General features: G+C 50.2%; 1 protein-coding gene across 1 annotated transcript in view; it reads right to left on the bottom strand.

Moving 5' to 3' along the window:
• STARD8 (StAR related lipid transfer domain containing 8) overlaps positions 1-26,455 on the bottom strand; it is a 75,025-nt gene that overhangs the window by 7,741 nt on the left and 40,829 nt on the right. The window contains exons 3-6 of the mRNA XM_037512309.2: positions 6,913-6,984; positions 3,950-4,031; positions 2,658-2,721; positions 52-1,442 (exon numbers count right to left, since the gene is read on the bottom strand). Of these exons, the coding sequence (XP_037368206.1) occupies positions 52-1,442; positions 2,658-2,721; positions 3,950-4,031; positions 6,913-6,984 (1,609 nt within the window). The remainder of the gene's footprint in view (positions 1-51; positions 1,443-2,657; positions 2,722-3,949; positions 4,032-6,912; positions 6,985-26,455) is intronic.

Consider the following 26,455-nt stretch of genomic DNA (forward strand, 5'->3'; position numbering starts at 1 on the left):
GATAGAGAGACAACAGAGGAACCTGTCTCCACCTCTACCCTGAAGTCCCACCTGCAAGGTCTGGTAAGCGAGGCCCCAACGCCTGAATCTCGCCGTTCCCGGGGAGCTGCTGCCTGGAGTCCAGCTGGGGGCCCTGCGGCCTCACCCTCGTTCATGAAGCTCCCACTGTTATCCAGTTCACCCGAGGAGGCCCCAGTGTAAGAAATGGAGTGTCCTTCTTCCACAGAAGTGGGTTCTCCTCCTGAATTCACCTCCTGCTCATCATCCTGGGCTGGACTGGGGGATTCAGCCTCTGCCTGTGCTGGGAATGCAGCCTCAGCTGGAGTCTGAGATGGGACTACCGGTTGCACATCAGCCTGGCCCAGGACAGGGGACTGTCTTTGCGCCACAGCCTCTACCTGGCCCAGAGGTTCGGCCTGGTCTTCATCCTCAGCTGTTGCTATTTCTACTGATAAAGTAGCTTCTTCCTCTTCTTCCTCATCTTCTTCCTCTTCCTTCTCTCCTGGCCCCAGATCTGGGTACATGGCCTGAGACCAAAGCTCTACCCGTTGTTGCAGGCCCCATACATGCTGAAGGATGTCGTCCAGGTGGGCATAGCTGCCTTCACCCTCCTCTTCATCTTCAGCCTCAGCCCCGGCCAGTACAGGCTCCACTGGGTACAGCTCAGGCAAGTTGTCATAGGTGCTGGCGTGGCTGCCTGTGGAACCACAGGAGCCACGGCGTCCCTCGTAGCCCCAGCGCCTACCTGGCTGCCAATCTGCCAGGCGGTGTTCATGGTCAGGACACAGGCTCTCAATGGAGAGGGAGCGAGGGAATGTGCCTGGTTTGTGGTCCCTGGGCACGTGCACCAAGTAGTCACCCCTGTGTGTCAGCTGAGGGTGCCAGAATGTGGCAGGCCAGGCCTCCCAGGCCCTCTGAGCCTCAGTACCACCACCACTGGCTGAAGTAACTGTCTGGTTCTTGGCCCTGTAGAATCCAGCTGAGAGGAAGCCACGGCGACTACAGGAAGTAGAGGCTTTGGTGGTCTTCTCCAAGGTGGCTGCCTTACGCTCGGGCTCTGCAGGTCGACCGCCACCCTTCTCCTTCCTCCTCAAAGACTCAAGGTGCTTGAGGAAGCTACGTGAACGGTGCTTCTTGGCCTTGGACTGGAGACCCTTTTGGCCCCGGGTGGGGCTGAGGAGGGGCCGTTCACTTGGGCCAGGGGTACAGCCTAAGAAAGGCAGGTCTGCTGGCTTAGGGGCTGGTAAGCTCACGGCAATGGCTGGCAGGGAGGTAACACTAAGCTCAGTGAGGACACTCTCACAGCTGGAGGTCACTGGAAGGCTAGGGCTCAGTGGGGCCAGCAGATCAGAGGAACCCACGTGAGACCAGCACTTGTTTTGTTGCTGGAAGGCCCAGTGATTGCTGATGGTGCACTGCTCTTCCTCCTCTGAGTCTTCATTCTGGGAAGGGTGCCACAGGAGCAGGTCAGAGAAACCCAGCCCACAAGCCCTTGTTTGTGTTCCACTCTCTGTCTCCAAACTCTTGGGGGACATAGAGGTGCAGGGCCCTGCCTTCTGCTTGGGGATATGTTTTAGAGGGGAGCATTGGCTCTGGCAGAGCTGGAGGAAGCCAGGAGTCATAGATGGAGCCTAGAGGGTTGGTAGTGATGATCTGATTAATCTCATTCCCCCTCCTACTATTTTACAGAGAGGAAAACCTAGACCTACAAATGGGAAGCTGCTGGCCCAGGGCCCTAGACCATCATGCAGTAAGTCAATAACAGACCAGAGTTAGAATCCAGGCTCCTGGACCTCCTGACCTCAGCAGCCTCCCAAGTCTCTACAGTCTTAGATTAGAATCATAGAATGCCAGAACTGAAAGGAAATGTTACATTTTCAATTTTTTTTCTCCTCATCTTCAAGGTGGAGAAACTGAGGCCCAGGGAGAGAAGAGGCTAGCCCGAAGTCACTCAGTAGTCAGTGGTAGAGCTGGGACCAGGGGTTTCCTGCTTCCTGGTTCAGGGCTCTAACCACTTGGCTGACCCACTGATGGCAGGCCTCTGGTGGAGAAATCCCCAGGGGAGACCTGCAAAGCCTGACCCCACACACAAGGGCTTTGTGCAGACTCAGAGTCCTCTCAGTTTCTGCAGTCCCAGATTGGCAGAATAAGAAAGACCCTTGGGAAGCTATTGATAACACCCCTAATTTACTGTATAAAATGAAGGTCAAAGGGATGAGCTCTTGTGGGGTTGGGGATCCTGACTTCTCAGACCGTACAGGCCATGTTCTTTCTACCACATGTTCTTTTCTGCCTCTGAGCACCCCCTCCACCTTACCCCACCACACACACACAAACCAAGGTCAAAGACATTCTGCCATCAAAGGAGGTAATTGAAGCAGATGGATTTCTCTAGTAAATGCAGATGGGAGAAGTGGGTTGAGGGCAGGGGTGGGTAGGTGAGCCCAAAAGTCAGGACACATGCTGTTATACTCCAACCTCGCCAAGACCCAAAGGCCTCATAGAGCTCCCCGCACCCCACTCCCAGGCTGGAGAAGGGCACTTTTCTGGATACCCCAGACTCCCAGGATGATGGAGCTAATTTCCCAAGAGAGGTTTGCATGTCCCGTGTTCCCCCGGGGTCCAAGACCACAGACAGCACCCTCGCCATGACTCGCCTGCTTGCATTGAAAATGAACCTCCAGTTTCATCGAGGCACAATTGTTCAAGGTCATCAGCCTCCTGCAAGGAAATGAAGCAGCATTGACCCAAGGGCTCCAGCCCCCCATAACAGGCATAGCCTATCAAACACTTCCAAGAGGCCATCACATGCCCGAGCCACCAAAACCTTTCCCAACCCCAATGTTTGTGAGATTTCAGCACCAGGCACGTCACTGGGAAGCTCCTGCCCTCCAGGAGCTTATAGATGGAGACAAACTACTACCAAGGTGGGACAGGTTCAAGAGCAGAGCAGAGCAAACAGGAGGTGCAGCAGGCACAGAGCAGGTGGAAAAATAAATTTCCATGAACGGAGGCGGGTGCACATGGAGAAGCCTTCCCAGAGGAGAAAAATGAGATTTGGAGGGAGAGGGAAAAGGGGACAGGAGCTCTGACAAGGCAGGGTCAGTAAACAAACCAGTATGGATGTGAGACAGTGGCTGAGGCTGATAAGGTTAAGTCAAAGACAGATTGCAAAAAGCCTTGGGCATCCTGCATATTAAAAAAGCTTTGGACTTTCACCCGCGTGCAGAGACATGGTTTAAGCAGAGGGGCACCGCTTGGAGGCTGACCCTGGTTGCTGTGGAGAGGCTGGAGTGGCTGGGACGGAATGCAAAGCCTGAAAAGAGGATGGCCAGTGAGGAGGCAACTGTAGTCGTTTTAAGGAGAAGCCATGGTTTGACCTCAAACAAGGGCCAAATCATATGAGTAAAGAGGGAACACGTCAGAGGTATGTTTAGGGGACCTAACTGAAGGGAGAAGGCATACAAGCCACATCCTGGCTTTCAGCTAGGGTGCCTGAGTGACACAGAAATCAGAGTGGGGCCTCCCTGGTGGTGCAGACGGTTGAGCATCATGCTGTGAAGCTGTCCACAGCCTCTGCAGCGCAGGTTCGATCCTGGCTGGCCAGCGAGGGTCCCACGTGACATGGCAGACCTCTCCTGCCTCACCCGCTGCTCCCCTCAGCAGTGTATTTCAGTCAATCTGCCTATTCTTCTCCCCCCCCCGCCTCTCTCTGGTGAATCCTCTCACCACCCCCCTGCATCTCTGGCCTGTACACCACATCTTGTATACATGAATAAATAAATCTTAAAAAATAAAAAGAAATCAGAGTGAACCTGTTGATCCCAGCAGATGCATCTGGTGAATAGGTTGGCCTTCTCCTGTTAGAGGGGTCAAGTGTTTGTTTTTTCCAGAAGCAAGTTCCAAGCCAGGCTCTTGGCCTCCCAGGCCTGACCCAAAGTCCCCCTACCTGCACAGGGCCCCCAAAGAGTCCTCGTCCAGGTAACCGTGGTCCTTCTTCACAGAGCCAATATCCAGGGGAAACAAATCTTCTGTATAGCAGAGAGAAGCCAAGATGAGTTGAGAGTGGTGAGTGAGAAATTCAGTGCCAATAACCTTTGAGATCGAAGAGGGAAGTCAGGGAAGCAGGGAGGCAAGATGGCTGGAGCCAGGGAGAAGGAGAAAGCCTGAAGTAAAGGAGGGGCCCAGGGCCTCCCCTGGTGGTGCAGGCGGTTAAGCGCCGTGCTGTGAAGCTGTCCGCAGCCTCTGCAGCGCCGGTTCGATCCCGGCCAGCCAGCGATAGTCCCACATGGTGCGGTAGGCCTCTCCTGTCACTCCCGCCGTTCCCTTCAGCAATGTATTTCATCAGTCTGCCAGTTCTGCTCCCCACTCTGTCTCTGGTGAATCATCTCGCCCTCCCGCGCATCTGGCCTGTACCCCGGTTCTTGTATAAAATAAATAAAACAAATCTTAAAAAAAAAAAGGAGGGGCCCAGGAGCTCAGGGACTGCTGGGGGAAAGGTTGAAGAAAGGCCAGGAGAGTGGAGCTGAATGAGAGGACCCATCAGTCACTGAGACAGCTCCATGAGGAACTGAGGGACTGTACGCTCGAGGCCCCGGGTGGCTACAAGAACCTACCTGGGCTCCCCTGGGCCCATTTATTTTTTTTTAAGATTTATTTATTTATTTATTTATTTATTTATTTATTTATTTATTTATTTATACAAGCACTGGGTACAGTCAGAGGTGTGGGAGGGTGAGAGAATTCACCAGAGCCAGAGCGGAGAGCAGAACAGGCAGATTGACGAAATACACTGCTGAGGGGAGCAGCGGGTGAGACAGGAGAGGTCTGCGCGCCATGTGGGACCCTCGCTGGCGGCAGAGGATCGAACAGGTGTTGCAGAGGCTACGGGCAGCTTCGCAGCCCAGCGCTCAACCGCTGTGCCACCAAGGGAGCACCCCCTCCCTGGGCCCATTTAATCCTGGGCTGCTCAAACTATGAGCCTCCTCCTTGAGCCAGGGGGCAGGGAGAACGTAGCACAGAGGACAGAGGAGACCATGTGTAGGTGACCCAGAACAGGGGATCCTGATCCACTGGAGAGCGGGAAGAGCGGGAAGAATGAGCAGAGGAGAAGGGAGAGGGAAGCCACACACCTTTAAGCTTTACTGTTAAAACAAGCCCATCTACTCATTTAACTAATATTCATTGAGCACCTACTTTGTCCCAGACACTGGGGATACACCAGTGAACAAGACAAAAATGACCCCTGCTTTCATGGCGTTTACGTTCTCATGGGGGCAATGGACAATAAACAATATGAGATAAACAAGGGACTGCAGTTATAAATGCCATGGAGGACATTATTTGGGGTGATAGGGTAAAGGGAGGCTGGAGTGGGGGCTACTCGAGAGATGTGGTCAGTTGAGGACTTTCTGAGGCAGTGACTTCTGAGCTGAGTCCAGAGAATAAGGGCCAGCCATGCAAACGGCCTGGAAAGTACCCTAGGCCAGATGGACATGAAAGCCTCCAAGCTGGGAAGAGCCTGGTGTGAGTAGGCTGTAGGAAGAAGCCTGGAGAGAAGAAGCATGGATAGAAGTTGGGTGGTGTGGGCTTGTGGGCAAGAATACAGTGCTGGCTCAGGCTTACTTAGCTGAGTGTGCTGGGAAGCCAGAGGAAGGTTTGCAGGGGAAAAGTGATGGAGTCAGATCTAGGCTCATGGGGTCCCTTTAGCTTTTGTGCCTCCAAGAGTAGAGAAGGGAACACAGGAAGAAGGTTGAATCACTAGGCCAGGCCAGCGATTATGTTGAATCACACCGGATGTGACAGTAAAGGTGGTAGTTAGTGGATTGATTCCAGATATATTCTAAAGGAAGAAGGGACTTGCAAAGGGTCATACATGGGGGAGGGGTGAAGGGAAGGAGGAATTAAAGAGATTTCCTGGATGTGAGGCTCACGTGGATGATCTTGCTCTCAGGAGTTGGTATTTAGATCTGTTAAATCTCACACAACAGTTGGACATCTGTGTAGATACTAAATTGGTGGCCAATCAGGTCTTGGAGCTTGGAAGTGATATCCACACTCTCTTCTCTACTCTGGAGGCACAGAAGCTAGAGGGACTCCGTGAGCCTAGACCTCCTAGTTATTGGAATACAGATGGCACAAGGGTCCCATGACTATGAGCTCTTGAGAAGGAAATGTTGAGATAGAAGAGGGGTCAGGATTGAGCACTAGGACATATTAGCTACCAGCTAGAGTTAGCAGAGGCAGCTAAGAAGATTGAGAGCAGCAGCGAGAGAAAGCCAGGAATGGGAGAATGTTCCAGAAGTAGATGATCCTAGTCCAGCTAGGGAGTGGCCAACTGCACTGAGTGCTGTTGAAAGGCTGAGTAAGGACTGGGAAATGACCACTGAATCTGACCACAGAGAGGTCACTAGAGAGCTTGATAAGGACTGTTTTGTTGGCAAAATGGGGGTGAAGCCAGGGTGCAGTGGGGGTGTGGAAGGAAGAGGGGAAGTGGAAAGAGCAAGCCTGAACAACACTTTAAAAAAGAAAAAAACAGGAAAATAAAGGGAAACAGAAAAGTGAGGCCACGGGGAAGATGAGGTGAGGGCAGAGGCACCAGGGTGTATGCTCCACATGACATCTAAGTAAATGGTGGTCTCAAAAGGGGTACGAAACAGTGGCCCTGGTCAAGATGTGGGCAACACCAGAGCTTACGAGAGCGTTCCAGCAGAGACAATGACGTAGGAGATGGGTTGGAACTAGAGGAGCAAAGTCCCTGAAAAACTTTGAGCAGGATCCAGGCACACAGCTTTAAATGAGGTCAGAGACAGGATCTGATTTGACCCATTTATAGATGAAAAACAAAATGGAAGAATAAGGAAAGCTTTGGGGTGGGATAGTGTTGGGTAGGGTGAGGTGGGGGAGCCATACCTTCAAAAAGCTGAGCATACTGAGGGAATCCTGTTGCCCGGAGCCACTCACATGCTTTTTTGGCCTCAGCTTCTAAAACGGAACCAGAGAGAGAAGCAGGCAGGGAAATGGGGTTAGTAGGGGCTTGCAGCTCTAGTTCTAGTGATCTAGAAATGGGGAGAGAAGCACTGAGAGGCTAGCACATTTGTTCTATATCACAACCAGCTCAGATTTCCCCCTGTTCCCAAGCCCTACCCCGTGTATGTTGTGGGCCACTGTCCTTGAGCCAAATTCCCTGCTTGTCCTACTCATATTCTCAAACCATGCCATCCATGGAGCAGGTTGATCATCCTAGACCAGCAAGGGCTATGAAATGCTCATTCACTCTCCTCATCATCATATCCGACATCCTCAGCCATCTTCATAACCGAGACTCATTTAACACATGTAGTAAGTGGTGAGAAGTTTCACTATGCCCATTTCATGGATCTCGACACAGGACCAGAAAGGAAAGGCTCGTGTAGTGTTGCAGCTGACAAAGTAGCTGTGCTGGGGCTGCAGAGCAAGCTCATTCTGACTCCAGCTCAAGGTTCCTATCCTGCTGACAGGCAGCTTCCCCAGGGCTCTTCTCCCCCTCCTCCCTACTCATTAAGTTTCAAGCTGTCCCTCCCCAGGGAGCCTCCCCAGACTGCACCAGTTCCCCTCCCCCTCTTCTGCCCAGGCCTATTTGCAGCATAACCCCATGCCAACAGTCATGCTGACACAGTGAAGGTCTGTGAGAATCTTGAAGAGCAATGGCTGGGCCAGCTTCCCGTTTCTGCTCTGGGAGTGCCCAGCATAATAGAGGGCACCCTTGCTAGCCTCATGGGGCCAGGCAGCTGGATTGAGGCCACAGAGGAGGCCCACCTGGCCAGGGTAGACTCAGTACCAGCAGCGCAGCCCTGGGAGTACTCAGGGAGCCATTTGCTTCCCACCTGGGCGGAGCCAGGGAGCAGTGAGGTGGGACTCTGGGACCTGGCATTGTAGGGTAGGGAGAGGTTGCTGGCTTAACAGAGCTGCTCTGGCCATGGAGTCCTGCTCCCCAACTCTGCCTCCATTTCCTTAGTGCCTGTGGCTAAGGGACTCCAAGGAGACTGATGGGGTGTTTCCAAGACAGGAAGAGCTCTCTGTTCCCTGTGCTCTCCCACAAGGAAATCCAGGATGAGATCCTGGCAGCTGGGACTGATAAGTTAAAGGACAAACTTGTATTTCAGAAATGCCAGGCAGGCTCATGAGGGAGGGAAGACTGTAGGAGGGTAGAAGTTGATCCAAAACAATAATGAGCTGATGAGGAATTGAGGGGGAAAGAGTCCCTCAGGTGAGGGTTTTCTGGGGGGGGGGGTGGGGCAGACACAAACACCTGTGCATATCCACAAGGGCTTCTGTCAGATCAGAGCCCACCCCCGCATCTGTCTCTAGAAATAGATGTACCCAAGTTTGCTCAGGTCCATGATCCATGTAGGTGGGTGTGACATTATGTGTCTGTGCACACATCCGAATCTGTTGGTGCATGTGTGTGTTCTACGTGACTGGAACTTTCTAATCTATGATAGAAACCTAGGAATCACCAGGGCCTCTGAGAGATCCCAGGTAGAGCCCAGCTAGCAGTACCTCAATACCTTTGATAGGGGGCAATGCAGACCCAGGAAAGGATCCAGGACTCTAAAGGCACTGGTGTCTGGGGGATGTGGTAAAAGCACCCTGAAAATGACTTCACATGCTGAGCCAGGGAGCATTTGAAGAACATGGTCTTCCTGCTAGTACAGCGGAGCTGGCTCCCACCATTACTGTCTGCCGAGGTCCTGAAGAAGGCCTGTCCCCATCCTCACTGCACCTCCTAAAAGGCACCTTTGCTTTCCTGTCATTAGGATAAAGGGAATGTTTCAAAGGATGGGGAAGGATGGAGTTTTCAGAAAGGCACGCACAGGAAAGATTGGGCCCAAAAGGTCATTTGTAGTCTAGCAACCCCCCAACAGGAATGCCAGTCTTCAGGGAGAGACCCACAACCCAGGAACACACTGCTGAAGTACCACTCCATCAGTCTGTCATGGTTCGAGGGCGAGGAAAGAGAGGGGCTGAGAGTGGATTTCCTGCTCATCACCCCTGTGCCTCTGCCTAAGCCCAAAGGTGGAAGAGTGCAGGCAGGATGCCATCCTGGGCCTCCCACATCTGCAGCTTCTACCCAAGCCACAGAGCACGGGATATGACGGGCTGCTGCTCCCTGATGCTCACTTCAGTGGGCACCAAGGATTTTCTTTCCCACCTACAGCCCTCTAGTCCCATGCTTTTCACAGTGGGTTCCCTTCACTGGTCCTCAGATGCCAGGGGAGCAGAGGGCTGAGACGTAAAACAACCAACTCGAAGCCAACTTTTGGGCCCCTTCTGGTTGAGGGCAGTCACAAGCCTAACTTCAAATCCCAGTGCTGCCAGTCAGTAGCTAATTTGAGGTAAGTAGTTGAACATCTCTAAGGCTTAGTTTTCTGCTCTGAAAAATGGGGGTAATAACTAAAAATAGCCAGTGAGAGCATTGGATAAAATACTAGAGAAGAAAATCCCCTGGCACATAGTACCAGCAAATGAGATCCCTCCCCATTCTGACTCAGAAGGGTCTCAAGGAGAAAGAGCGAACAGGAGAATGAGGCCCAGCTAGTGTTCTCTCCTGGGTTTGGAAAGTAGCTGTGTCCACACAATTGTCAGAAAAAGGGCCAAATAGCTCAGGGCAGTGAGGTGTGGAGTAAGATGTTTCAAGAAGGCTGCAACAGATAAAAGAGCCTAGGAGTTTGAAGAGGGCCACAGGCTGAATGCCCCAACTGCTGTCCCTAGAAGGAATTTGGAGAATGTGATGGGCTATCACACAACAGGATGTCAGGGACATTGGCTCTTGACAATATACCACCTCAAGGAGGGCTGGAGACCCTGAGGCTCCCTCCCAGATGGAACTGTCAGACAGAGATCTTGGTGATTAAGGACTGAGCTAAAGGACTTTGCCTTTGTCCCTCCCACCCATCCTGACCTGCCCAGGCTGGGGCCAGAAGTGACCACCCACACCCAGTTGAGTATTCACATGGAGTCAGAGCGCAGGCAACCCAGAACAAGAATTGCTTTATGTCTATTTTATTTATTTTTTCAAAGAACCAGCTCTTGGTTTCATTGATCTTTTGGATTGTTTTTTTAGTTTCAATTTCATTTATTTCTGCTTTGGTTTTTATTATTTTTCTTCTACTGGTTTTGGGGTTTTTTTGTTGTTCTTTTTCTAGATCTTTGAGCTTCGAGATTAGGTTGTTTCTTTGAGTTCTTTCTTGTTTTTTGATGTGAGCTTCTATTGCTATATATTTTCCTCTTATTACTGCTTTTGCTGCATCCCATACAGTTAGGATATTGGTGTCCTCCTTGTCATTCAATTCAAAGAATTTTTTAATTTCTTCTTTGATCTCCTCATTAGTCCAGTGGTCTTCCAGTAGTGTGGTTTTTAATCTCCATGAGGTAGGATAGTTCCTTGCCTTCTTTTTATGGTTTATTTCTAGTTTGATGCCTTCGTGGTCAGAAAAGATGGTTGGTATTGTTATAGAGCAACCCCGATATTAAACGGGTTCCTGGCTGTGGGTGCTCACCCGCGCGCTTTAAAGGGACTTATGAATACTCTACTACAGACACACACAAAAGGGTTAATAAAAGGTTTATTTACAAGAGAAAAAGAAATAAGGAAAATGTACAACTCAGGGAGAAAATAGGGAAATAAAGTCTTTAATGCGTCCTACCCGATCCGACGACCTGGAAACCCAAAGTCACTCTCCGAGCTGGCCAGAGAGCCAAAAATGGGGGATCCCCAAAGCCCACGTGTCTGCCTTTTGTATCCACCTGGCTGCTGAACCCCACCCTCCGGTCCCAGCCACCTTCCCTTTGGTGGTGATGGGATTTGGAGTTCCCAGTGTCTTTGGCTTTGACCTGGGGTGGGGGTGGAGTGCACAAAGCCTATATGGAATTTGCTTTGGGACGTCCTTTTCCCCCTAACAGTATGATTTCAATCTTGGTGTATCTGTTGATGTTTGTCTTGTGCCCCAGTATGTGATCGATCCTGGAGAATGATCCGTGTGCGCTTGAGAAAAATGTGTACTCCGTTTTTTTTGGAAACAGCCCAAATGCCCAAAAATAGATGAATGGATCAAGAAGATGTGGTACATATATACCATGGAATATTACTCAGCATTCAAAAAAGATAAACACATGCAATTTGCAGCAACGTGGATGGCGTTGGAAGGGATCATGCTCAGCAAAATAAGCCAGAAAGAAAAAGAAAAATACCGGATGGTCTCACTCATAGCAGGAATCTAGAAAACTTAAATAAGGGACCAGGAAAATGAGTAACTATAAGAAAATGAAAATCAAAATCAACAAAAAACTATGAACCAGAGACACTCTATGGGGGGTGGGGGGCCGGAGGGGAGGGATTGGGGTCAGAATGGGGGGTTTGTAATTGTATGGGGAATGTAAAAATAAAATTTATTATTTAAATAAAAAAAAGTTTAAAAAAAAGATAATAAAAACAGTGTTTAGAGTAAAAAAAAAAAAAAGAATTGCTTTATGTACCTGGCGGGGAGCGTGACACTGGGCAGGCTGAGGTGAGTAATGGAGGAATGTCTGCAGCCTCTGGTCTGCCCTCTGATTCCAGATGTGCAAATTCCAGGAGTTTTAGCTGCTATAGTCTGTAGGCTGTGATCTGGCTAAGGTTAGGGTGATATGCCAGGACAGGTTAGGGATGGAACTCGATTGGCACAAGTTGCACTTACACCCAAACTCTCTCCCTGGAGAAGGGCCTGGCTAATTAAAGCCAGAAGAGCTGGGTGAGGGAGGGTAGTAGAAAGCTCCAGAATCAAATCAGGCCCCAGGGCCACAATAGGTCTCCTGGAGAAAGTATCTGAGCAACCCAGTGTGGTTTCAGAGGTCAGTGACAATACCTGCACCCATACTTACACAGGCCACGTTTCAGGGGGCCTCAGTACGGAGCAGAAAAGTGGAATGAGAGAATCAGGCCTTCTGTTCTTGAGAAACACTATGTGAACAAGACTAGAGTGAATGAACCCAGTAAAAAAGCAGCAGCATTGCCTACCGAGGAAATGCAACAGTGCCCAAAGACGGTAAATGTGCCAGAGGAAAAACTTTTACCAATCCAGGCAGCTCGCTTACTTGCTGCCTAAGTGATCTTGGGCAATTTGCATTAACCTTTGCTTTCACACAGTGGAGATTAACAGCTTCCTTGCCTCCCTCTGTGGTTACTATGTGGATTTGGTCAGGTTTTGGCCGGTTTGCAGTTGCCTAGATGAAAGCGAGTCTTCCAGAAGACTGCTTTTGTTATGACTACTTGAACTTTGCATTCACGTTGTCTTTTGAGCTCAGCTCGGATTATCTTCAAGTTGTAAAGGAGTGAGAAAAGAGGGTGGGGAGAAAAAGATAATGGCAACAGGAAGCTAAGCTGTGGGAGGTCAGCCCCCCATACAAAGTCACAAAGTCACCAACCCCTCTGCCGGATTACTGGGAAGCTACTCAAACTTCTCAGTGTTCTGTGAGAGCTGCCTGGGCCCCAGTTCAGCCTGCTCCCTCCTCACCCCAAATCCAACTCAGGCCTGGGACCAGGTGAGACACCTGGGGCCCAGGACAAGCAGTAGGTGGAAGATCAGAGCCCCAGATCAAAGTGTCTTGTTACTGCCAGAGTAGTAACCTCTCGATGTGGGCTGCACATTACAATCTTTCCAGGAACTTAAAAAATTTCAAAGTCTGGGGTCTGAGCATGACCAATGAACTTAGAATCTCGAGGGTATAGGGTTTGTTGTTTGCTTTTGAGAATTCTCTTGGTGATTCTAAAGCAAGTGCTGCCAAGCTAAGAGAACCACTAAACAGGCAAGGCCAGGGAAATAGCAACAGCATAGGTCCTTTGAAAGATTCAGCCAGAGGCCAGACTCAGGCCGGCTCTAATCACTGGTCATGCTCTCTCTAGGCCCAAGCAATTGAGAGTGAAGAGCAGTAGTGTGAGTGCATACGGTAGGTCAGCACAGGGCAGGTCTGTGGGTGTTGGTGAATGTCATTTACTCAGTTAGTTGACCTGCTCCATAAAGCAGCTTTCAACAAATGGATTGGTTTCCTGGACCTTCCTTATCAGCTTCTTTAAAAAGGCATCTCCTCCATGGCCCTTCAACATGGGATGGGTGTCTCCAAAATAAGGTCTGCTATCAGTAGTGGGCTCTAAGTGAGCACAGGAAGAAAAGTCAGTGTCCTGGGGGGTGAAGGGAGACCTAGGATGCCATCTGTGGGACAACCCAGGCTCCCAAGGGAGTCTCTGAGGCCCAGCTGGTATCCCAAGTAGGTAGAGTGGGAAATGCTAGGTCCTGGCAAACAGCTTCTCAGATCATTTCTCTGGTTGAAAACAAGAGTGTTTCCTTTGCCTACCTTCACTTCTAGAGAGGTACCCTGCTTGAGGAGGAGAGGCTGGCCTTTTAACGTCATAAGGGTCTGAGGGCTAGTAACTCACTTGGCTCCAAGTGCTTCTGATCAGCCCATAAGGAGGCACTAAGGGGCCTGGGTCACAAGAGTATGCCCACCCAGCCTCGAGCCTCAGATCCCCGAGGTGGTGTTTTATTCCAGTTTGCACCAAGGGGCCCTCTAAGTTGGCAGTGACTCTGGCAGAGATGTTGCAAGATGACTGACTGGCTGTCCCACCTCTCTCTCTGGCAGGTGGGGGGAGGTGGCAAGGGAGAGGGTGTACATGAGAGCCCACACTAGGGACTGTAGGGATTGCAGGACTGCAGAGACTTCCCCTCCTAACGCTGGAGTGAACATTCAGGGGGCTCTGCAATACCCCACCCACTGGGAGGTCAGGTACTCTTGCTGCCTCTCCCTGCTCCTGCTGCTTTTAGCTGGAACCACATCTCTAACTAGATTCTTACAGGGGAGGAGGGCGAAGGGAGGAAGGGAGACAAGACCAAAATAGCTCTCATCCCACATTCCAAATCACAGGAGGGGTGCCACAGCAAGGGCCACCAGATTTAAAGCAGCCTAGTTTGACAGTGCTGGATGCTGGCTGGCCTCCACCTTGTGAGGTCACCAGGCAGAACTAGGGGCCCCTGTTGCACCTGTTCAAATTCCAGCCTCATTCTCAGTCAGAGCTACAGCTGGTTGCCAAGCTCCTGGGCCCAAGCAAGCAACACTTTTAGAGTTTCCATGTGAAAACCGAGGCCCCACCAAAGCAAACTAGCCAGGAGGCTGCAGTATCGCAGGACTGGGTGGCAGCAAAATCAAGCCACTGAATCTTCATGCTCATCAGCAGTAGGTTTACCTGTGTGGCTCTTCATTCTAACACCCCTGTCTCCTCAACACTCCATGGCCACGACATGGCCCCAGGAATTCTAAGCCAGGGCCAACTGTGCCACCCAGGGAACCTCTGGCATGCCTGGAGACATATTCGGTCATCACAACTGTAGAGGGACGCTACTAGCATCTACTGGTAGGGACCAGGAATGCCATAAAAATCCGAGAAAACACAGGAAGCCCCACAACAAAAGCAAGGTTGACTCCAGGCCTGAAGTGTGACTGTGAGGGTCAGCCCACACCTTATCTGGGGACCTCAAGTGCCTCACCCCATCTTGAGATGTCCCAAAGGGTGACATGAAGAATAGGCACAATATTCAATGACGGTCCCTTGTCTGTGGCCACTGTAGACCTCTTGAAGGCTCAGTCAGGAAGAGGTGGCAATTCTAGTTTGGAGTTTTTGTAAACATTGGAGTTACATAAGGAGCCCTCAGCTGTACCACCCCCCTTCGTGAAGCTGGGGCCCGAGCTCTGGCATACACTGGAAGTGAGCGAGGGTCGGGAAGGCCCTGTGGCTAAACCAGTTAGTCCTTTAGCCTATTGGGGTTGCTTGAGAATGTGGGTCCAGAATTGTCCTGGCCTGTGGTCTCCCAGGCTCGACACAGCAGGGCCGGCACAGACAACTCACATTCCTGCCCAACCCAGGGCTTTCCTGTGACAGCAAAGGTCAAAGCTGTCACCTACTTTGTCACCATCCCTTCATTAGCTTTCTTGCTCCCAGGGGATTCTGCCCCCACCTAGTCCCAGGTGCTCTGACAAGGTCACTGTGACAAGGAAGGGCAAGTGTTTTAATAAGCCTTTCGCTGCTCCATCACCTCCAATCCCCAGCCTGGAGGCAAGAGATGCCAGTCTAACCGGTCTGGGGTAGGTGTCAGACCGGTGGTAACTACCCTCCACTGTGGTATGGGTGGAAAGAGTATTGCACTGAAGGTCAAGAGATCTCCGTTCTGGCCTTCACTCCACTAGGATTGTGTTGGGTGACCTTGGGAAAGCTCTAATTTCTGTCTGAGCCTGTTTCACCACTTCACACTGCCACTAACCAAAATCTAGACTGAGCAGTAGTGTGTGCAATCAACATTGGCTGCTTGGTAGAGGGAGCTCCTGAACATTCTCTTCTGGGACACTCAAATGAGGGTCTTCAGGGGGACCGAGACTAAACCTATGATCCTTCCCAACCCGATCGCCTTACATTCCTACTCCAAAGGCACCAAACAGCAAGGCTTAAATCTCCAGTCATCCTGCTCCATCCTTTCTCTGTACACGTTTTTAGTCACTAAGGTCTTTCAACTTTTCCCTCAAATGGTCATGTTTGAGTTTCCCACGTGCAGTCAGGCTGCAGTTTCTGGATTATATAATCCCTCCCAGTTCTCAGTCTCAAGTCTCTCATTTCCACAGGCTTTCTGCAAGCTGCTTTTCTAAGAGCCCAGCTCTGACCTGGCCACTCTCCTGCCTTGCAATCTAATGGGCTTCTCACTGCCCACAGCCCAGGACAGACACTAGACTTCTGAACTGACCTTGGAGGCTTTCCACAGTCTAGAGCCAGTCTGATTCAAAGCTGCAAACTCCTAATATTTACCAAGATGAAGGCCAAACACCCCCTTCTGCAAAGCCTTCCTCCTCTGACCTTTCACCACCCCCTTACCACCGAATGGCTGGGTTAAATTAAGTGGCCCCCTACCCATTTCTACTACCTTCTTATCTGCACCTGAGTCTCTCTCCTCTGTTTCAATGGGAGCTTCACTGCACTGCATCCTGTTGGTCTCACTGTTCCCACTGCAGTGTGGTAAGGGCTACTGAATGTTCTGGCAACTGCTTCCTGCTTTCCAACTAAACAGTGCCGGGGCCTCTGACTCTACCCCTTCCTCTGATATCACCAGATCAGGGATGTAGAACTGAGCAAACACTTATAACTCAGTCAAATGATTCACTGACTGACTGACTGACAGAACACCTTGCCCCAGGACAGAAACCAGAGGGCCAGAAACCAAGGTCCAAAGGTTTGGGAAGGGAAAGTAAACTCTTTCTGAGGGTGGAAGCATTCTGACTTCAAGGAGCATTTAGCTCTGCCATCCCAAGGTGAGGTGAGGGCATCTAAGTTCACCAGAGGGAGGGGGCAGGTGCCATGGTCTGCTTCCTTCTCCTGGCCTACAAAATCTTGGCACTTGCCTGTTTTGACTCTATGCCACTTCTGCATCCCACCCCTCTTGCCTACTTCCCTTTCCTTTTGCTGAGGCCAAATATAAACTCCCATCAGGAAATGCCTTGAAGGAGCCTGGCCCCACCCTGAAATCCAGAGAAAACTGTCTCTGACAGAAAGGAAATGGGCCTGAAAGAAGTGGCCTTCTCAGGCAGGGCCTGTTCTCTCTCTGGAAGCCAGCAGACATAACCCTTCCCCCGAGCCCTACAGTCAGCCAAAGGGAGGGCTGTGCTGCTGAGCACAAAGCAGTGGGCAGAGGCCTTGGGTCTTGGGGGACTACATGCTTAGGCCATTGTGAGACCAAGGGAAGGAAAACCCAAAATGGTAGCCTCACAGCTAAGTAGGACCTAGTGGTATAGAGATTTGGGGGTACAGTGGAAAGAATAAATGGCTAGCAATTTGGAGATGGGACTTTTCACCCTGGCTCTGCTTCTTCTCAGCTGTGGCTGTGCTCATTATTGATATCAATATTAATGACACTGAATGTATTTATTAATAACAATTAATAATAGACTCTAATATTTGCTGAATATTTACTATGAGGCAGGCCCTGGGCCAAAGACTTTACACAGATTGTAGTGGGCAACACTTAACTGCTCTGTGCCTCAGTATCCTCATTGGTAAAATAAGGATATGATCATAGTTCAACATGATGTGTTTGCAAGTATAAAACGAGATCATAATAATGCCAAAGGGCACTGAGTCACAGTTATGTCCCAGGCAGACTTTTGGTTAATGAATGTTTCTACGGCTTCTATCAGTGAGTCTTTATAAGAAACCTGTGAGGCGAGTGCTCTAATCATGTCTATTTGACAGATGAGAAAACTGAGGCCCAGAGTAACTTGCTCAAGGCCAGCAGCTAAGACGTGCAGGGCCAAGTTACAAATCCAAACAGTTTGGCTCCAGAGTCAGAGCTACCAAGTTAGAAAGCATCTCAATAAATGAGAGAAACAACCTAGGCTGGGGCCTACCACATGGTAGACATATATATATATATATATATATATATATATATATATATATATATATATATATATAAGTTTTTACAGTCTAAAACCTTAGCCTGAAGGAATGTCTCAACAGAGGAGAAAACACTTGATCATCTCACATCTCATTTGGTCTCAGAACAGCCCTGCCCAACGCAGACAACGTCTACTGTATAAATAGGGAGACTGAAAGCCATGAAAGATCAAATGACTTCAAGTGGACTATAAGATGGGGATCAGGAGCCCACCTAAATGCCCCAGGCCCTCCTGCTGATCTGTTCCCCTGTCCTCCTTAGGCTCTTCCCTCCAAATCCACTCCCCTGCCTCCAACTTGGGTGTGCACTTATTCAACTAATATTACCTGAGCACCAATTCTATGCAGCCCTGTGCTAGGCACTAAGATCTGAAAACTGAAACAAAGATACACCCTCCTGAGGTACCTGGCCAGAGCTGCTACCAGCACATCCTTCTCAGGGTCAGATGTTAGTATGGACTGCTTGTTGAAGAACCCCCTGGAGCTTGTTTGGAAGAAACAGGAGATGAACTCCAAAGCAATGGAGCTGGCAGCTGGGCCAGCATGAGCTTATAAAGCTTATGGTACCCGAGGGCCCTGACATGGAAACAGTAGGGTAAGGGCTAGAGCTTCTGGACAACCCCTACACACACACACACACACACACACACACACACACACCCATTCCAGCATGGGCCACAACAACTACAGGGACCACAAATGTTAATCCAGCCAGCCTCCTGCTTGCCCCTAACCACCCACTCCTTCCAAATAATGCATTCTGGTTGCCAAGACAGCTAATTAAAATGTCTCTTGCTGATGCTACCCTGCACCCTAATCTCCACCCCCAGTGACAAAAGGTGCTAATCAGGCAGGCCTGATGCTGACATAAGAAACACTCCCAACTCCCCTCTACATACCCTCCTTTCACCCAGTGCAGCTCTGCTTTAGAGCAAATACTCAGACCTTCCAGTTTTCCCTCCTCTCCGTCTGTCCACCTCAGCAGTGGGTGGAGCAACTGCCTAGGGACTGTGTGGCTAAGAGTAACTGACTGCTGGTGGGTACAAGGAACAAGCAGAGGCTGAAGGGAGATCTAGGACTCAACTCTTCCTCCTGGACAGGCATCTTGGAGAGGGTCAAGGAGAGACCTGGTGCAGTGATTAAAGGCATGGTTGGGGAAGTCGGACTGCCTGGGTCCTGATCCCACCTCCATCACTCTTGTGAATGCTGTGTGACCTTGAACAAGTTCATTTACCCTGTCCTCGCCTCAGTTTCTTTATATGTACAATGCAGGTGGTAGTTGCAGTACCTACCTTACAGAATGGTTATGGTAGCTAAGCAACCTCAAATGAGTCAAGAATTTAGAAGAGTTGGCTATTGTTATTGGTGTTATCATAGTTACTACAACCTGTTGTCATTGGTGTCATAAATGCCACTAAAGTAGGCCAGAGGAAGGGAGCACTATAGTGGGCATGATGGGGGTAGAATTTGGAGTGACAGAAAAGTCCAGACTTAATGCCCTGGAGGCAACAGGTTTGGGCAGTGCCCATTCCAGATCAGTGAAAATAGCAAAGCAATAATGTGGCAGAAAGCACTGCTAAGCCACAATAACAGTGAAACTTCCGTTTATGTTGCTGAATACTCAACAATACTATGACATAAGAACAGGACTCCATTTTATAGCTGACAAAATGAAGGCTCACAGACATTAAGTAATTTCTCCAAAGTCACCCATGCTTTTCACCATGGCACACTCCTGTCCTCTTTCCCATCTACCCTTGCTGCACTGGGGGCTGCTCAAGCCAGATGCATGAGGCCACGCTCCGTGACTCTACCCCAGTCTGACTCCACATCTGCCTGGGGCCAAAAGGCTGGCTGCACTCCCCTATCTCACACTTCAGACAGGCCAATCCCGATAAAGGCCAGGAAATCCTCTGCTACCTCCCCAGGAGGTCGGTCCCTCTACAATGGGAACAAAGTTGCCATCTGCAGAGGATCCTCTGTGGCAGGGAAGCTGCCCAGTCAGCCCAGGCTGCCTTGGCTTCTGGGTGAGGTTTGGGGGAAACAGAGAGGGTTAAGTGTCAGGAGACCTGGGTTCCAACTCCTTCCTCACTGGAGACTGTCTCCTTCCCTCCCTGGGCCTCAGTTGGGGATCAAAGAGGATCACAGTGCAGGTTCACACTGTCTACTTAGTGGGCTCCTCTGGGAACAGAATGGGATCTGGAAGTGAACTTGACTTGGAAACTTTCAAGAAATGGGAGGACTCCTTCTCATCATCATCAACTGCCAGAGTGGTAATGGCTGAAATGGTGTTTCTCCCTGTCTGAGTCACCCTTCTAGGCCCCACTGTGGGCATGCCTCATACTCATTTCCGCTTCAGGATTCCTTAAAATAGCCCCTTCCCACATCCCCTACCCATTCAAGAGGTGAAATCTAGTGGTAGGAAGCAGAATATTTTGGCAGCCCCCACAGTACATTGCAGTAAATGAGTTCATCAAGGCTCTCGCTGGGTTTGCCATCTGCTAAGGGGTCACCAAGAAGGCCTTACCTTCCAAGAGCTTCCCTGTTATAGGAGCTTGCTGAACCTGAATGACAAACAAATCAGAGAGAGCTGGAGGAGGTGTCTGGATGCAAGACTCTGGGGGTTCAGAATCTGCCCGCTGGAGTCACCAGAATGAGATAATGGAGAAGTCGTCTCCAAAAGTCCAGGCTAGAAAGCAGCAGAGGTGAGAAAGGGGCTTCCAGAGTCCCTTTTCCTCGCCCTGGGACCACACACAAGAGCATATGCAGATAAAGGAATGCTGAGGCTTGGAACTGGACCCCAAGAAGCACTTGGAGGAGTTGAGCCTGTTTTGCCTGGAGAATATGCTGGGGAACTCGGATTCTTTTCTCACATCTCACACCTTTGAAGGTCAGAGAGAACAGACAGAATCTTGATGGTCCCAGAAGGCAGAGTTGGGACCCAGGGGTAGAAGACATGAGGAGATAAAGTTCAGCTCAACATAAGAAAAACTTTCAAATATTCCATGGAGGAAAGCAACTGCCTTGACAAACTGCACTCCCAGGTACCGAACAAGGTGAACAGGAAGTGCACTAGTACTTGGAAGGAAGGCTCATGCTTCAAATGGAGAGTTGAACTTACTGCCCTGTAAAAATCCTTCTTCCCAGACTCCATCAGCAGCCTACCTCTGGAGTAGCATGACAGAAAGCACAGAGGTGACTGAGCTGGCTAGGCCCTTGGTCAATTACCACAGAGACCCAAGATCCCAGAAGCACCTTGGGCTGGTACTACCCAAGGGGAGCAGGTCACTCATTAATTTGTGGCTGAATGTGTCAGAAGGTGGCCATTGGGGACACACACAAACATGGGGAGGGACTAGAGGGCAAAATGCGCAGAAGCCAAAGCTCAAGGAAAATCCAAGCTGTGGCAATTCTAGACACAGTCAGCTCAAACTGACCAATAGCAAAGGGTATTTAGGGACTGGGCTTTGCAGAATATGAAGCCAGCTCACTTTTGCCTTGTGGATAATAAAAAGGTCTTTAATTGGAAAAACATACTATCACGGCTAGAAAGGAGTTTAAGAGACCACTGATGCCAAGTTACCTGCCCTATCTATTTTATAGATGTGGGCATTGAGGCCCAGAAAAAGCAAATATCTTCCTTAGAGTCACTCACGGAGAAGCAACTGTGGAAAGGCACAACCAGAAGCCGGCTTTCTGACTCCATAATAGGCCTCTGCGCTCCACTAAATATTTGTTCCTGCTCTTCTCACTGAATCTGCAGAAAGTTGCTGATGGTCCAGAGTTTTCTCAGTTGGACCTGGGTTCTAGCCTGACCCTTCTCAACTCCCATTGCTTGTGAAGATATAGGTTCTCTGAGAAAACCACCTCCTCTACTACCCAGGCCTCAGCAGGGAGGCAGTTCACTCTTGGCCTGGTATGGAGGGATCCATAGCAGTACTAAAGACAGGGAGGGAAAGAGGAAGAAGAGGAGAGAGAGAGAGAGTGCAGGAGTGCTAGTAGAGGACCCTGTCTTACCCTGGTAATGTCAGCAGGCTTTTGGGACAGGCATTTCTGGTTCTTTCTGACTTTCAAATCGAGATCACTGGGTCAACTGCTCCTTGGAACATCCCTCTGGCTCTAATGCTTAAAATAATCCCTTTCCACACCACCCATCTGAATCCCTATCAACTCAACTCAACTCCATGCCCCTCTCAGTACCACGAAGCTGAACCTGTGTCCTTCAAGCAATGAGAATACTTCTCTTTGCCCAAGTGAAGCACAGAGAGGCAGAATTTTAATTGGCTCCAGAAGTTACTGGGACTGAATGTTTGTCAATGTCCCCTTAGGGGGAAGGTAAGGGTTCAGGATGGGGTCACTTTAAGGCCTAGGGTAGACAGGGAGTTAAAGGCCATTCCCTAGAGGTGACTTTCCAAGGTGATTATTATGTGGCTCAATCATTAACCAAGCAGTGGCAGGACCCCAGGCTTGTTGGAAAGCAGCCACTCCTTTCCCAAGGACAGTCCAAGAACAGGAGACTGCAGCTAGGGGGAGCACAAAGGGGTCTGGTCTCTCTCTCTTTCTCGCCCCTGTGGGGCGGTGGCAGGAAGAGAGGCCTGGACTAAAGGAAGCTCTCCCTTGTCCCACATGGGGTGGAGGAGAGCTGGTCCGGATATGGAGGAAGTCAGCACACCCTCACTGGGGGGAGGGTTTTATCATGAATGAGAGAGGAAGCTCCAAGCTGGGCCATGGTGATTAGATGACTAGCTGGGAAGGACGCTCATCCTGAATGTATCCTGTTTTGCTCTGAAAAGTCCTCAGGGGCAGTGGAAGGGGAGGGACCCCAGGGACAAATCAGCCTCCCAGGAATTCTCCTAATTCCTGCCTAATGACCTCAGGCTCCTGGGTGGCCCTGGAACTTGAGAGACCAGTAGGAGAGTTGGAAGCCCCACTTACCATTAGAGAACCAAGGCCCAAGGGTTTCCAAAAGAAGCCTCCACAAGTCAGCCTTGGGAGCTGGAGTCCCAGAGCCGGCAGCTGGCCAGCACTGTAAAATTAGGGGCTTGGGCTCCAAATCCCTGTAGCTCAAGCTCGGACCTTTCCTGGGCCTCTTTCAAGGTTCAGCTCAAATGTCACTGCTTCTGTCAATCACCTTGCCTCAGTCCAAAGCAATCGCTCCTGGTCAGGCATCCCAGGGCAAAATGCCCTCCTCAGCAACTGGAAATATGAACACTAACAGGATATTTGATGATATCAAGGGACTGATTTAGGTGTGTTAGTCGTATGGTGGCTGTTTTTAATGAGTCCTTATCTATTAGAGATAGAGACTGAACTATTTATAAACTGATAAAGGATCTGGGGTTGCTCTCAAAATAACAATAAAGGGGGAATGTAAGGTAAAAGGAGGTGTAGATAGGAAGGTGGTGATGTGCACATGGGGCCTTATTACAGTAATCGCCTCTAATTTTATATATGTTTGAAATTATTCACGATACTTTTAAACAAACCTTCACTTTTTAAGAAGCCTATGCTACTTCAATAAAAATATATATGATTAAATAACTAATAATTACTTACTAAAAAAAAAAAAAACCTGTCCCTGAGGTAGAGTGTCACCTTAGTATTATTTATGCCACTATCTACAGACTAGAAGGAAGATTCCCTGAAGTTGGGGCATGTCCTCCACAAGACCTAGCACGAAGTTTGAACTTAATGAGTAATAATTTGTATGGCATTTGGTAGTTTAAAAAGTACTTAGTCATGGATATCTTCAATCGGGTGAAATGGAAAAAGCAGGGAAAAAACAGGAGTCTGAGAGGCGGAGCAGAACCACAGAACCTGGATTTAAACCTCCATATGTCCAACTCCTAGTCCCAGGTTCTTTGCCTTACACCAGCCTAATCTCATGAGGACTCACCACAAGTGCTAAGGTCCCTGCCTGCCATCGAGGTGCACAGGCACAGCAACTGTGCTTGCAAGTTCCCAGTGGGGTGGAGAGTTGGGCAAGAGAAGACTCAACTGACAAACAGCATTTCGGACGTGTGGCAAGGGCCCAGACGGTGGCCTCCAGTTCACTGAATCAAATTTACCAAGACTCCTCCCCACCACCACACGCAAGACCCTTGATAAGCACTTGACACCAACAACTATGTGCCCAGCCTTACATTCCATGCTGTTCGGGTTATGGGGTGGAGGAGCTCACTTCCCTTCCTAGAGTCCTCACATCTTTGATCCTATCTCTATATTTCATCTGATGACAACCTCCTAATGGCCCAGGGCCTTGACACTTGGTCCTACCCAAACTGGAAATTCAAGGAAAAAGTTCCCTCTATTCTATTCAATCCAGAGGAAACTCCTGCTTCTAGCCAGGGACCCAATGGTCCACCTTCCCCACAAAAGTGGGGGTACAGCCTGTCTTTGTCAAACCTACCATTTATGGAACATAAATTTTCCATGGCTGGGACAGGAAACACAGGAGTCTCCTAACAGAAAAGCTCCAGCATCTGTGACAGCATTCCACTTAGAGACCCTATCCTCTCCTCCCTCTAAGACCTGCTTGCTCTTGTGCTGCTGCTGCTATTCCTATACCTGGCTCCAGGATCCTCTGCTCCCTTTCCAATTCCTAGGCCTAAGAATGGATTTTTAAAACTTCAAAACCAGAGAGGGTCAAAGTTCAGACTTCTCTGTGCTACTTTCTTTGCTCTTCTGTTCAAACTCGGGAGGCATGGTGCTTTAATTAAGAAGGTCCTTCTGTCCTCCCTGCATGATTCATACCTAGGCCTAGAACTCCACAGGTTCCACAGCCCCTTTGTGCACTTTTGGCCTCTTGCTCTAACACCTCCAGATGTCATCTCCCAATAGCCTCTCCTCTCCTAATGGAAGAGGGAGCCGCAGATGTGGAGGCGTTTAGCACACTTCTCCAAGAGTCACTTAAACAGTGGAGAGAAGGCAAGCCACTAGGCAAGACAAGTCTCTGTCTATGTCCAGAACATAGTTGGGCTAAGGTCCAACTCTGAACACGAGGACCAGCCCAGAATGTCTGGAGATAGGGTAGCTGTAGCTTAAGGGGGCAAGAGTCTCCCAGCCCCAACCCCATTGTTTCTTTCTTGCTCTGCCAGGTCCATAAGTCAATCAGCCACCATCCCTAGCGTCCCGGGCTGTCTGCCCTCCTGTCCCCAGACAAGAGTTGTCATTCCAGGAGAATGAATGTGAGTGAAGAACTCAGGGAGCAATAAGACAGATGGCAGGTGGGTACAACAACCTCTAGATTTGGGGTGGGAACAGATCCCATAGTAGGAGTCAGGGTTTGAAAATAGCCCTGGGTGTGATTCATCACTATCTACTATAGGGTCTCAGACCTGGGTACTCTGTGTGGGACAGAGACAAGTCCAACCTCTAGGACCCCCAACATCTGGGGCCCCAGGCTCTGCCCCTACCCACATTCACTTTGACTGCGGTCCTCATTCCCCACAACTACTAGTTTTTCAGTGGGCTTAGTTGCATAATCACCACAAAGCTCTAGCTCCTGTCAACCCAAGTATCTCAGAGACAGCACTTTACCTGCCAGCTTGGAGTCTGGACCCTGGAACAAGTCACCAAATGTCAGGGCAGAAGAGAATGGTTCTTTAGTTACTGAAAACCAGCCTTCCCCCTGAAGTACAACTGAAAACAAGGTTGCTCACTGAAGCCTCCCGGCCTCCCGGCTCACCCAAGGGCACATGAATTAATGACTGACTCCTGGATTCCTGAGTCGGAATTCAGGGCTTAATTTTAAAGAGTCAAAGGAAAAGAGAACTAGAACCCCAGACTACCTAATTTGGAAATCTCCCCAAAATTCCACTGAAAGACCTTTCCTCAGAGGTTCTCTAATCCAAACCCATTTTGGACTTAAGGGGGAAACTGAGCCCTGAAAAGTAAGGCTTACCTAAAAGATTTTGCTTTGTCCCAGCAACCACCTTAATACCCCGAAAGTCTGAGGCATTTCTCAGAAGCCCAAGCAGTGATAGCCCGACAGGAAAGCCGGTTAGATACCCGCCTATGGGGGGCTTCCTGGGAATGCCCTCAAAAGGAGCTGGAGGAGCAAGTCGGAGAAGCTGCATGACCAAGGAGCAGAGCCTGAACCCTGCCATCCCCGCCCAACTCCAGGCCCCCTTCCGAAGTCCCAGAGCAACGCCTTCCACTACCCACACTCGGGCCTTCCCTGGATTCAGGGATCTCCCGATTTCGGCCATCCCAGGTCGAAAGGGGCTCGACCAGCCCCTCCAGTCTCTGCTGTATGCAGCCCAGCCCAGCCGCTGAGACGGCCGCCCTGCGCGCCCTGGGGGAGGGAGGCTAGGCGGCCCGTTAGTCCGGATCGCCCGCTGCCATTGCCCAGTTCCTACCTGAGGCTGTGTCCACCGCTTCGCTCGTGAGCGGGCGTGACTTCTCGGTCTGGGGGCGCAGAGCCTGAGCTCGGGCGGTGTCACGGTGCCAGCCGAAGGAGCCGCTGCCGCGACTGCCTAGCTGTTGTCAACCCAAGTCCACTCTAGGCGCAGGTGGGGAGGGAGTTGTGGCGAGTCGGACTGTGGGGACGCCCCGCCCACCTACAGACCTTCTGACCAATGAGAGTGCTGTCCGGCCCACCGGACTCCCCAGAAAGTCCCCCAAAGCTTGGCTGACCGGGCGCCGCCTTCCAGCTGCTCCAATCCCTGCGCGGCTGCCTCTTCCTCAGGTCACACCGCAGCCAGGGGTGGGACGCCGGGCGGAGCAGAAGTTGCAAGGCAGAGACTGAGAGTGAAGGAGCAAGTTGGCCAGGCACACTGGCTAATACTTATTGAGCTCTGAATGTCTCTGGATTTAAATACATAGGCCATGTGCACGGAAATGTTCAGTGACTCGCTGAGGATAATGTATGGGGCATTCAGAAGACACAGCTTCCTTGAGGTCTCTGAGGGTCAGACCAGCGAGAACCAGAAAATACAGTTGAGCAAG

Source organism: Talpa occidentalis, unplaced genomic scaffold (assembly GCF_014898055.3).
Source record: "Talpa occidentalis isolate TD23 unplaced genomic scaffold, MPIMG_talOcc4v2.1 talOcc4.15, whole genome shotgun sequence".
Taxonomy (NCBI): Eukaryota; Metazoa; Chordata; class Mammalia; order Eulipotyphla; family Talpidae; genus Talpa; species Talpa occidentalis.